General features: G+C 38.5%; 1 protein-coding gene across 2 annotated transcripts in view; it reads left to right on the top strand.

Moving 5' to 3' along the window:
• LOC115212241 (hornerin) overlaps window positions 1–7,954 on the top strand; it is a 69,538-nt gene extending 61,584 nt beyond the window's left edge. For both annotated transcript variants that reach the window (XM_029781080.2, XM_036502962.1), the window contains exons 11-12: window positions 954–1,029; window positions 3,831–7,954. In XM_029781080.2, coding sequence (XP_029636940.1) covers window positions 954–1,029; window positions 3,831–7,283 — 3,529 coding nt within the window. In that variant the 3' untranslated portion in view covers window positions 7,284–7,954. The remainder of the gene's footprint in view (window positions 1–953; window positions 1,030–3,830) is intronic.
• The last annotated feature ends 6,342 nt before the right edge of the window (window positions 7,955–14,296 follow it).

Here is a 14,296-nt window from a genome sequence, read left to right as displayed (position 1 = left end):
TGCAATCGAAATCAAATCAAATTCGATGTCTGGCACCTGTGCCAGTGGAGCGCTTAGAGCACCCTCCAAGCGTGATCGCTGCCAGAGCAGCTGACTGGCTTCCGTGCTGGTAGCACGTAAAAAGTACCATTCAAATGGGATCGTTACCAGCGTCGCCTTACTGGCACGTGAAAAATATTCGAGCTAGGTCGTTGACAGTGCAGGTGGCACGTAAAAATCACCCCTTGAGCATGGCCGTTACCAGTACCACCTGACCGGCCCTCGTGCCGGTGGCACGTAAAGGCACCTACAATACTCTTGGAGTGATTGGCGTTAGGAAGGGCATCCAGCTGTAGAAACTTTGCCAGATCAGATTGGAGCCTGGTGCAGCCATTTGGTTCGCTAGTCTTCAGTCAAATTGTCCAACCCATGCTCGCATGGAAAGCAGACGTTAAACGATGATGATGATGACTACTGATTTACACAAAAACATCCTAGACCAATCCAGAACCAGCTCCATTTGACAGGTTGTCCCCCCCCCCCTCACTTTCTAGCTCTAATCACTTTTGTACATCTAGCACTTTTGCAACAATATCAATTCATATTGTAAATGTTTGGGGCATATTTTGTGAATATTTTGAAGTTACTTCAGTTTTGCTTTATGTATACACTTAAATCATTTGATTAATTAGATTACTATAGTTACCTCACCTTTATTATTTAGTACTTTCAGTATGTGATTCCAATTACAATTTTGCTAAAATAGTACAAGCTAGAAAACTTATTGCTTGTCTCCTGTTATGTTCTCATTTTAAGCTAGGTATTACTTCTACTTGTATAAGTTAACTAATTCCTGAATCAATATTTATCTGGATATTTACTTGTAAAACAAGAATTGACTGTTGCTACTGAAATTATGTCTTTTCTCATCCTCATTGATTTATTTATTTATATTTCCAATTCTTTATTTGCAGGTACAATATTGAAGGTAAAAATAAAAGGCCTTCAAGAGATAAATTATTTAAGCATGACAATCGATCAGCTGAACAAGTTAGTATGCTTTTATTATCAGAAACTTTACATACACATTGTTCACATGAATTATTTTCCAACTCAAGAAAAGATATATATATTTTATATCATGGTTGTGAAAATGTGTCTATTAAATTACTAGTAGTGACACAGTAGATAATTAGCAGTGACATTTCAACTTCACTTGTCTTCTATGGAGTTCTGTTATTTATATGTAATCCCCCCACCACCACCACTTTCAAAAGCTTTTATCTCCTTCATAAATAATTTTATTGACTTATAGAGTTAATTGTTTATTTGACCAAAATATATTTTAGAATTCCTATCATCATCCAGGGTGCCAGGGACTCTTTCCCATCTCTATTGCGAAAAAACCAGACATTTTTATGTGGGGTAAAGGAAAGAAAGTTGTGAATGCAGTCAAATTAACGGTACCTCATGAAGATAACATAGACACCGCTCAGGCTCGAAAGATATATTGTTATGTAAACCTCCTAGAAATGTGAAGACACAGGCTGGAAAGTGGAACATTTTCCAATCGAAGTCGGATGTAGAGGGTTTATTGGAGACAGTATGAGACGACAGTTGTTATCGTTAGGCCTAACTCATTGTAAAGTAACTACCACCAGTTATTTATTTTTTTGAGGATTAACCAGCTCTCAATTGTGTTGCTATATCTGCTCAGAATTGCAGATGGTTGCATTGCTTTCGATCTGGTCCCAGTTTGGTGTATAGTATAAATGCATTAACAATACTCATATTTACTATATACCAAACCAGGTATCGCCACCATTTCCCCGATCTACAACCACCCATGTACCTGTTATAATTGAGGTTTGCAAATGAAGTGCCATGTTCATCTACGTGTGGATGTGCACAGGTAGACTGAAAATTGATCTGCCTCTTATCTCTGTATGTGGTTGCTAGCAGATTTCCTTTCTGCAGTTGAATTATTTCACCTTTTTTTATATCCAGTGGCAGTCCTTTTCTACTAGCGATTACTGTAGCACATGTATGTGTTGCCATAGCATCTAAATTCTCAGCAAGTTTGACCGAACTGAAAAACCGGTCAAAAAATAATATACGGCCCTGGTTATGGTTTGGAAGTGATAAACTCCAGACCACATCATACCCTAGGCTATGCTGGCTTACATAATTGTCTCTTTTGTCTGTTTAAAGTTCAAATCCAGAGCACTACCCAGTATTTGATTCGCAATTCTTCCAAACTTTGATCCCCTGTTTTGTGGGCTTTCCTGGCATATATTATCAAAAACATACTCGGCCTTTATGGTCCACCATACTCTCATCAATGGATAGATATCTCCCTGGTTTGTAAAATGTTTTATATGTGTTTTGAACACAATGAATGAGGGGTCTTATTTTAAATAAGAGATCAAAGTCTGGTTCTCCATGTACTGGTGTACTGCTCATGTCTCTCACATGTAAATACTGCTTTAATTTTAGAAACCACGTCCTTGTCATTATACTTGAGACATATTCGTCTCCAAAGGGTTCATCGCTACTCCAGTAATTTGTAATTCTGAGTAGCTTTTTAACGCCCATAATAATATTTATGGCAAAATATGCTGTAATTTGATCTATGTTTGTGGGAAACCACACACTATCCTTTTTATTCACTTTGTTTATATTCAACGTAAAGGTTTGTTTCCACTGTAATTATTTGAAACAAGCTAAAAGGAAAAAATAAAAGGAAATAGTCTACTGGTTTTCTTTCCTGAGAAAGATTGTGACTTGGTCCAGCCTCTTCACAAAAATTGCTAAAAGTAAGTTTCCAGATTCTTACTCCATTCAGGTGTAAATTCGTTTTCTTTATTGCTGTCATCAGAGTTGTTGGAATCACAACATTGACTTTCGGAAAATGAAACATCAGATTCATTATCAAATACCACATTTTATTTTTCAGTTACAAATTTAGTAGATTTCTCAAGGTCTTCAGTTGAAAATCCTTCAAATTCTGACTCACTGCTTGATAGAATAAAGCTAGTATCCATTTTTTTTTCAGTATTACAAATTCCAAAACATTGATCAGAAAAAAATTAGAAAAAAATCCCCCCAAATCCACAAAGCTTATATATCAGTCAATCGATGTCGGGAACTGCAATTCAACTGTCAACAAGTGGAATCGCATGTTTTCATGAATGTACTAATGAGATTTGCACTGAAATTCTCATTTAAATATGAATATGTGATTACAGGCAGGTTTGAGTGCTTTGGTCATATGAACCAGAACTTTTTTCGGGTAGCTTTGGGCAGTTTGGTAATGAAAGGGTTAAAAGGAAAAGTAATGATTGTGATGATCGTTTGTTAAAGAATATAAAGTAAAAGTTTATAATTTGTAACGATCTTTTTTTTCTAGAACATGTGGATGTATTTCTCTCTTTCTCTGTTTGAATGGGTAAAATAGATCTTCATTACCTTTATTTCATCTTATAAACTGCATAACAAGTATAGGTGCTGGCATCACCATGTGATTATGAAATCACATGGCTTTGGGGACGGGTCTTTAACTATAGCCCCAGGTTACTTGAAGCCTTGTGAGAGAAATTCGATTGAATGGAAATTGTCTGTAAGCTCATCAGAGATGCTTACTGTTCTTAGGCTTTTGAGTACCTTTATCAAGGTCCAAATGTTAAAGGTATTTAGGTTGGTTCTCTAGTCTAAGGATAACTTTCCCTCTTCCTCCCATCAAAACCAATCCATCAGAAAAACAAAAAAATCTCTTCTTTATTTACGAATTCATTGAATTCATTTGTTGTTTGAATTATATATTGAGTTTTCTTTTTATTTTATAATTGCAGAGCCCACAAAAGCCATTTTCTCCACGGATGTCACAAGGACCACCTCCTCCTCCACACCAAATAATTAAAGTAGAAAAACCACAAATGGATCTTCCTCCTGGACAGAGAACTCCAATGCTTCCACCACCACCTCCTCCTGGTAACAAAGATCGGTTTGAAGGGCGCCAGTCAAGATGGGGTCCTGCAACTGATGTTACAGAACCTCCTGAGAAACGTATCAAACCCGACCCAAGTAGTGCTCTTGATTTCATCAAACAGGAGTATGGTGGTGAAGGTGAAGAAAATTCTCCACAGTGGCAAGACATTCATGTCAAACCAGAGTCTCGTTCAGCCTATGATGGCTATGGTGGGCAATACACTAGCAGTAGTTCAAACAGTGCTGCCGGCAGCTATGGTTCTCAGTCAGTGACTGGCAGTTACGGGTACCAAACTAGTTCTTCTAGTTGGGGCAATCGAGACCAAAGTACCCCAGCTTCCTACAATGTTCAGAACCCAAGCTACGGAACACTGTCCTATCAGGGTAGCTACTCCAGTACAGATGCAGATGTTGCAGCTCGCAGTGGGGTTGCTGGATCTGCAGGTAGCAGTGGCGGTGGTGGCAGCAGCGGTGTCAGTGGTACAGTAAATAGCAGCCCTGGTAACTGGTATGGCACTGCTAATCCCACCAACACTTCTGCACCCCCTCCACCCCCACCTCCACCTCCTATGAAACAAGAACCTGGTAGTTACAATGATCAGTATTCTTCTTACAACCAGTCTCAGCTCAATTTACCCCCTCAATTTACAAGCACTGATACAAAGGCATGGGGCATGCAGTCAAATTACAGTGGCCAGCCGTCACAGTACACTTCCCCACCTTACAATGAGCAGCCAGCCTATCAGAGCAGTAACTATTCTTATGATTACAACCAACGCCAGCAACAATACAACAGTTCATCAGATTCAACATATGGTCAGACAGAACAGAGCTCTTATAACTCTAGCCAGCCAGACCGATCTGGATCTGCTCAACCAGCTTCTTATGGTGCTAACACTAACCAGTATAGCGGGTACCAACAGCCACCTGGCAATCAGGGCCAGTATAGTTCTAGCCAACCTGGCCAATATAATCAAGTAAGCATGTACAGTAGTGATCAACAGCGGTCTTATTCAGAAAGCCCAACCTCCAACCAATCTAACCAGTATACTAATCAATCTAATTACTATAGTGGTTCTCAGCCAACACAGTACAGCAGCAACCAGTCAGCTTCTTATGGAAGAAACCAAAATCAATATGGTAATTCTGGAAATAATAACAGTGGAAGTGGTGGTGGTGGCAGCAGCAGTGGCGGCAATAATAATCAGTTTTCTGGGGGCAACCAGAACTTCTATGGTGGTGGCAACAGATATTCTGAAAACCAAGGATCTTATGGTACAAACAATCAAAACAATCAATATAACAGCGGTGGCAGTGGTATTAACCAACCAAACCAGCGTGGCAATGTTGGCGGTCAGCAATCATATGGTGGTTATCAGCAGGGTCAATATGGAGGTTATGATCAACCTGGGAATCGTGGCATTGACAACAGTAATCGACCTGATCAGCATGGCTACAGGTCTGATATAGGACAATCAGGCAGTAGCTCTATGTTATCAAGCTCAGGTTATAACCAGCCACGTCCTGGCAATGAGAATCAGTGGCAGTCTGGAGGCAGACAGAGGTGGGGTGGGGATAAGCCAGATAGTCAAGGGAACTATGGCGGTGGTGGTGGATATTCTGATTATTCATCATCAAAACCAAAAGATGAGGTTAAAAAGCCAGGAGGTCGCAGTGAAAATCAGCGGAGAACCCGATGGAGTGATGCTGATCCTTCTCCGGCTATTTCAACCCAGATTCCAGAAGGGATGGGCTTGTCAGGGAATTATGGGGACAGTAGTTCAAATATGGGCCACCAACGATCAGATCATATGAATAGAAGGCCTGACCACATGGGCGGACAAATGGATCAATTAGGGGGACGACCTGACCACATGGGTGGGCGGCCTGACCAGATGGGTGGAAGATCTGACCAGATGGGGGGAAGATCCGACCAGATGAGAGGGCGGCCTGATCATATGAGTAACAGACCTGATCATATGGGTGGGAGACCAGACCACATGGGGGGCAGACCTGACCACATGGGGGGCAGATCTGATCATGGTGGATATGGTAGATCTGATCGTGGTGGATATGGAAGATCAGATCGTGGCAACTATGGTAGATCAGATCGAAGCAACTATGGCAGATCTGATCGCAGAGATGGTCGTTCTGAAAGAGATAGATCTGATAGAGACGGACGCTCTGATCGTGAAGGTCGGTCTGATCGTGGGGATCGGTCTGATCGTGGGGATCGGCCAGACCGAAGTGATAGATCTGACCGAAGCGATAGGCTGGATCGTAGCAGTGACCGTTCAGAAAGAGAAAGCCGATCAGATCGTGACAGTAGCCGACCTGAGCGTGGTAGCTCTGATAGGTCTGAAAGAGACAGCAGTCGTACAGATCGTAGTAGTGAGCGGTCAGATCGTGATAGCAACAGGTCTGATCGTGGTGGAGACCGCTCTGATCGTGGTAGTGGCAGTAGTAGCAGCAATGACAAATCGGATAGGGGCAATGAGAAAACAGATCGCAGTAGTAGTAGTGGTGGAGGTAGTAGCAGTACAGAGAAAGCTGACCGCAGTAGCTCAGGCGAGAAGTCTGAACGTGGGAGTAGTGGGGAGAAATCAGAGAAAAGTGGAAACAAAGCAGATCGTGGTAGTGGAGAGAAAAATGAGAGGAGTGCAACAAATGAGAAAACAGATCGGCCTGGAACTGCAACTGAGAAATCAGAACGTAGTAATGTGTCTGACAAGAGTGAGAGAAATGAGAAAACTGATCGTAGTGGTTCAAATGAAGACAAGAACAGTGGGGACAAACCTGAAAGAGACACTCGGCGTTCAGACCGTGGGCGCCCCGACAGGGATGTAGATTCTGGTGAGAATCGAATGGATCAAATGGGCCGTTTCAGTGGGCCAGGAGGGCGAATGGATCATTCTGGAATGGGAAGACCAGATTTCTTCCCTGAAGGGGATCGTTGTATGGATATGGGTCCTGGACAGTTTGGTGGCTTTGGTGGTCTTGGTGACATGAACAGAGATCATGGACCTCCCGGCCGCTTTATGGGGCATCGAGGTGCAATGAATCAATCAAGAGGACCACGTCCTAATTTTGATGGACCTGGTGGACCACGACCTCGTTTTGATGGAGGGCCACGTCGAGGAGGGCCCCGAGGAATGGCTCCACGCGATCATGGGTCTGACTTCAATGGCCCTGGTGGTTGGAATCAAGGTAATATGCGTGGAATGGGGCCTCGACGACCCCCAAGATTTGAAGGGAGAGGCGGACCACCACGTGGCATGAGACCAAGTGGCCCACCACGCTGGCCAAGGCCTCATTAATTTGTTTTAAATTAATGTGTAGTTTCAGGAACATAAAGAACAGTGACTATGAAAGGCTCTTTTCTGTGTACTTTGCCATCCTTTAGTGTAGCTACAAGCAAGTAGCTTACCATATATATCAGTCCCAGATCTCCTAGAAAGAAGGAGATAGAAGATTCAGTCGTTATTCACAGCCATCAGTAGCTGTGTGATATTTTTGTCATCCTTTTACATCACCATTATATTTTTCCTCCCCTCTCTTTTGTATATGAATATATATATAAAAGAACATTTTCTGTTTATTTTCATAGATCAGTTTGATTTCACTTGTATTTGACTTGAATGATTTAAACCAACTTTTTTTCCATTTCTAAACTGCTGGGTCTTTAAATAAACTATATAATCATCATAAATATTTGTTGATATTGTTTTATATAATGCAGTGAGCATCTTAAATATGAAAGTAAGCTCCTTATGATTTGATTCTATTCTCTGCTTTCAATGTTATGCTTGTGAAACCATATTAATGTCACTTGGAATGTCATCATTTCACTTCTTTCATAAATCTGAGAATTTGTTACTAAAATTTCTAATTTATTATCAATTATTCTACATGATGGTTTTGGTAGTGTCATTCAGGAGATTCTGAGATTTTTCTTCTCTATTCTCTTTCAATAATAAGAAAAAAAATTCCAAAAGGTATTGGGTTGTATAGGTCTGCTAATGCTGATGTTTTATATGACTTTATATGAAGGTCATTGTCAATATTTTCTCAACAACCACCATCCTAAAATGGATTGGCTTTTCTACAAAAGTATGAACTTTCCTTGTGGTTATTAGCATACTCTCTCTCTCTCTTTGTGTGTGTGTGTGTATTAGTGTTAAAGTTAAAACTGAATCAATCAACCATGCTTTTTCCCCAATTACAAAATTGTCTCTGCCTTGGTAAAATGCATAAAACGTGTGCATGTATAAAAAGTAAGCTTACATTATTAGTTTGTCATTGAGGGTTTAGATCCCTGTTTCTTCCAAGATACAATACCAATCAATCAATCATTTGTATTCACAGGAGGATTTGAATTCAGTTTTGTTATGTAAATAGAACACTGATGAATTATAGTTTCTTACTAGTTGGACTAAGTGATCAAGAACTTAGTCTTGATGAGGCAACTCAGTACACTGACATTGACAACAAACACTTAGTTTCAGGTTGAAAGATGACAACTTGCAAGCTAGGATTCATATTTGCATGTTATAATTAAATTGTATTGTAATTTTTTTGTAGAAGCATGTAATAATGAAAATTTATAATAAATCCTATTTGCTAACCCCTGTACAAAATAGTTTGAACTTTTCTATAGTACTTTGTATATTTTGCAATTAAAGAAATGTTCCTTCTCAGGGAAATGAATAATTAGCTTATCAAATTCACAAGATTTAACAGTGGCATAAGGCCACATATTTTGTAGGGAACCAACTATGACTGGTACTCATTTTATCAACTAACTTGTGAGAGATAAATGTCTAAAGATGAAAGTTGACTACTTGTTTTCAAATTGCAAACCTTGAGCTAAATTTTATACTTTAATATGGCTGTTTAATCATTCCTATAAAGATTTATAACGTTAGAACTACATAAATTTTGGGGTGATTAATATCCTGGAGGAATAAAAGAGTAATATTCGGAATATAAAGAGACAGATAAATACTACAAAACATTTTGTTCAGTTAAGATATGAGGCAAGGCATAAGCAGTTAACCCCAGTATTTGACAAGTACTTATGTTATGAATTCCAGAAAAATGAAAGGCACTACAGAAATTAGCGGGCAGTTATCTTAATGGTGTCTTGTACTCTAGATGCAAAAAATAAGGTAATTTTTACGCTAACACAAGGCTACAAATTAGTTGGTAAAAACAAAACCTTAGGTGGAGATTTTGGTTTTAGATTAAAACAAATTTGACTACCAAACTGAATGAGATAGGTTTTAGGGACAATTAAAAAGAAATACTGAAGAGTTAAGAGAAATGTATTATTTTTAAAACTGGTTTGGTACAGGAAAGACATTGCCCGCACTAGTTAACAGCTTGTCAGATTATAAAATAGCAGTTTCAACAGTTCATTATTATCACTACATACATTATTCTAGTTACATGCCATGAACAACATTTTATGTTTTCTCTTGTCTTCACTTGGGCCAGCTTCAGTGAAAGGATAAATGTCCCTTGGCATTAAGAAACATGAACATGTAGGTTCTGGTTGGTTTGATGTTACAGCCATAGAATTAGCCAATGGAATTAGTTGTTACACCTGTTGTAGTGGAGTCTTCAATGTTTAAAGGATGTCACATTGGAAGGAGCAAAAATCACCCTCAGTTAAGATGTTATGGTCTTGAGAATAAATGTTACTCCTCTGTGACTTGACCTGCTGATGGTGGGAGATATTTCTTTGAGAAATATCTTCCCAAGTGATCCATGAATATCATCACACTGTTTGCCTTCATCCATTTGTTGGCAGCAGAGTTGTACTGGTTTTTGAAAGACTCTAGAACAGTCCCTTCAAGGGGCAGCTTGTGTAAACTGTAGGGGGAAACAATATTACTCCATTCTCTTGGATATCAGGAATGATTACTACACTGTGTGACTTACCTGATTGTCATGAATGTTAAAATCCTTTTTTTTTTTTTACCTGGTGTACTATAAATACATAAAAGCAGGAAATTTTGCTATTGTCATCCAGCTGGTGGGATGCGCCACACTAATAGAGCATAGTCGTGCACCACAGTAAATGGTTCTTAAAGGGAACTCGAGTGAACAATATGAAAGATATATAGAAAGAAATGTTACCTATAGCACTGATTACACAACAAAGTTACCAATAGTTTGATGATACTATGATCCCAGCTTATTTGCCCTCTTTTTCAGGAATGATTTTTCATGGACTTCACTGTCATACATTGACTTTTATCAAGTTTTCAGACTTTATCTGGAGTAAATCCATACTTCTCAGTTCCACAGATATTGAAAACACAGGTTACATTATGATAATCGAAGCTACTAGTTGCATGACCCAGGAATGAAGCTTCAGGTGTCCAGTTACTTAAGAAAATTATGCAAGCAATGTTTACTAGTACTAACATTTACCACTCAAAACTGGGTTATCTTCTTATAAAGTCAACTCCCATATTCAAATGCCAAACTCCTCACCTTGAGTTTAAGTGCTACTACATGTGTTTGTGTACTTGTGATAATGAGGTTATTTGGAATATCTTCCTACAAGATCCATGCAGTCATAACTTTAACAGTTACAGTGTAAACAGAACAAGCAGTTTATTTCCTGTTCCATTCTTATTACTAACAGTTAAACAACGAACACAGAACTATCCATTTTGACTATTAAGCAAGGTGTATACTTCTAGAAAACTTGAAAAGCTTTGCATCAATTTGATATTGAAATGTAGTATAAAGAGATTTTTTTTTCCATACGATAGGTTCTTTGTTCCTGCTGAAAAGAGAAAGGGATTTGATTTGCTCCACTCTCATATGTATAAAATCTAAAATTAAAAACCACAAATCTTGCAATTATAGCTACTCAGTGTTTCCTGGTTGAAATAATTTATTCTGCCATTTATTGAGCTGAAAAAGCAAGACTGTTTGTCAGTTGTCTTTCAAGCAGATAATGTTTAAATAAGACACTTGTAGAGACCAAAAAAAAAAAAAAGAGGCACAAGAGATAACTAACATTAGAATCATTCAACATCAAGCAGATGCAAACTAGACGTTAATGGTTTACTAAGTGATCCTGTGGTGTACTTTTAAATTCTGACATGATGTATCTTTTGAAATTCGTTCCTGTAATTTATATATTCGTTAAAGGTTCTCAAGTATTTTAATCGATACAGTTTTTCAAGATTATATATATGTGTATGTGTCTGTATATACATATATGTATATAATGTGCATGTATCTATATCTATAAAAGGTAGGATGTGTGTGTGTGTACATGAATGTAATTTATGCACGTCCACAAATTAGCACGCATGTCGCTCCAGTTTGAGGGGGGACATTGGTCACGACCATGGCTGTGCTTTTGTCAACTTATTTTTCCTGAGGCACCCATGGATACAAGTAAAAATCGATTTTCAACCTTAACTTTTACCAAATTTGTAACATGAGTTAAGTCCCCTTCTTGCAATGGCGAACTGTACTGTGTGTGAGGGAGAGTGACTACATTTTAAAATTTATTTTTCCTCGCATCTTTCTTGAGTGAGTGTGTGAGTGATTGACAGAGAAAGAGGTGTGTGTTACTGTGCGTATGAGACAGAGAGAGAGAGAGACATAGTGTAAATTTTATTTATTTACTTTTTCTTGCAATTTTTTTAGTGTGCGTTTGACTGAGAGACAGAGAGAGTAGTTACGCTATCACACACTCTCTCAGTCAGTCAATCACTCAAAAAAGATGCGAGAAAAAATTTTTTAAATGTATGCTGTCACTCTCTCTCCCTCACACACACACATCAACACATACACACTTTATATCTCGCATTCCACCATCCCTATCATTTTCTTTCTCTTTGCACTTTTTGCTGACATCAAACAAAATGTACAATTCCAGTTGAAAAAACAAATAAATATTTTTTACAGAATTTACCAAATGTTGTACCTTAACAGTTGATAGATTATTGACAACTCTGTAACTCAAAACAAAGGATAGCCCTCGCTGAAACTTATCTCCTGCCATTAAATCTTCGATGATATAATGATACTAGAAATAAACCACTGCTTTAATCCATCCACTAAAGAACCTACCATCCAATGAGTGGAACACCTCAAACAGCATGTTTTTACTCAAAACAACAACAATAACTCCAAGTGTGTGTGCATGTGTAGACTTAGAATATATCCTGTTGTTAAGAAAATTTTACGCAATCATTCAATAAAACTCAAATGGGATAAAGAGTACATGCTTTATCCACCTAAACAGTGCAACAGGACCTGCTTGGTAGTGAAGTCCCTGATGCCCCACTTTATTGAGGCCACCATTGTTACAGGGTGCAGGAGGGAGGGATGTTTTCGTTTCAAAGATGTATATGACTCTGTGTATGTGTGTGCGTGCGGTGTTCGACAATCATCAGAAAAAAGCAGAGGAATTTTCATTCTTGATGCTCCTGGTGGCACAGGTAAAACATTTGTAACAACATTGCTTCTCTCCAAGGTAAGGCAAGAAAAAAGAATTGCAGTTGCTGTAGGATTGTTTGACTTTGCTGCCACCATTCCTCTCAGGAGGGTGAACAGCCCATTCTGCTTTTAAATTACTGCTAAACCAGGTGACAAATGACAGTCCATTTTGTAACATAAGCAAAGATTCAAGTTCACCAGAAGTGTTGTGCCAATGCCACCTTATCATTTGGGATGAATGCACCATGTCACATAGAGGTGGAATGGAAGCTCTTGATAAGACCTTACAGGACATGAGAGGCAACAATAAATCTTTGGGAGGAGTTACATGAGTTTCATCAGAAGACTTCAGAGAGACATTACCAGACATTCCAAGGCGAAGAAGATTTGATGAAATAAAAGCATGCATTAAGTCTTTGCACCTATAGAATAAAGTACAAAAATTCTCCTTCAATACTAACGTGCGAGCTTTATTACATGGGGACCAATGTGCAGAACAATTTTCAACCTGGCTCCTCCAATTAGGAAATGGGAAAGTACCATTTGATAGGAATGGTGATATCAGCTTGGCTCATATTGCTATCATGGTGAATTCCCCAGCTGAATTGAAGAACAGGGTATTTCCAGACTTAAGTAATAATTGTAGTTCTCATAGATGGTTGTGTGAAAGGGCAATTCTTGCTCAAAAAAATGAAACAGTTGCAAGGATTAACAAATAAGATCCCAACAATCATTAAAGAGTGCAAATCAGTTGATTCAGTCCTTGATGAAAATCAAGCTGTCCATTACCCAACAAAGTTCCTTGATTCTCCTGAGCCACCTGGAATTCCACCATGTAGAATTTTTCTGAAGGTAAGGGTCCTATATTTAGATCCTCCTAAATTATGCAATGGGACAAGGTTGATTGTAAGATGTTGGCTAAAGATTTTTACAATGTGATCAGTGTCAAGATGAAAGCAGTTGCTTTTTTGCAATGTGATCAGCTTTGAGATGAAGCCAGTTGCATTTTTACAAGAAATCAGCACTAAATTCACATCATTTAATAAGAAAAAAAAAGGTGCCACTTGAGCGTGGGATCTACAATTTAAAGGGAGATTAATTTAGGTTACTTTTTAGTTTACTTTGTGCTAGTGCTACTTTCCGTGTTATCTACAAGAGCAAATTTACTTTGGTGGGAGATCTACGCGCTTATTTGAATTATTATATGGTTTTCTTCTAATTAAAATAGTAAGAATTTGATAAAATGTATTTACAATGCTAAATATGTACAAAATAATTTAAAAGTAACCTCAAGTAATCTCCCTTGTAGACCACATAACAAAGTTGCACCTACATATAAACATTGGTTTTGTTACATTTTCACTCTTTGAAACCTCCTATGATATGTGGCATTTGGTGAAGAAGGGAATTTCATGCTTCTGCCCTTGTCTGTGTATCCTGCCGTGAGATAGGCTCATTCAGAATCCTTGACAGGAGGAGATCCAGTTTTGCTTTGAAGACACCTTACATATATATACATATATACATATATATCATCATCATCATCATCATCATCAGTTAACGTCCGCTTTCCATGCTAGCATGAGTCAGACGATTTCACTGAGGTCTGGCGAACCAGACTCCAATCTGATCTGGCCGAGTTTCTACAGCTGGATGCCCTTCCTAATGCCAACAACTCCGAGAGTATATATATATATATATATATATATATATATATATATACATACATATATATGTATGCATGTATGTGTTTGTGTGTATGTGTGTGTGCACACACACGTGTGTGTGTGTGTGTTACAGAGGCATTAAATTGCTGGACCACGGCTCAATTAATTAGGAAGAGAGTTAGCCTAAAAGA

This window comes from Octopus sinensis, linkage group LG5, assembly GCF_006345805.1.
Source record: "Octopus sinensis linkage group LG5, ASM634580v1, whole genome shotgun sequence".
NCBI lineage: Eukaryota > Metazoa > Mollusca > Cephalopoda > Octopoda > Octopodidae > Octopus > Octopus sinensis.
The sequence above is the reverse complement of the archived record's forward strand: the minus strand, read 5'-3'. Positions and strand labels throughout refer to the sequence as shown.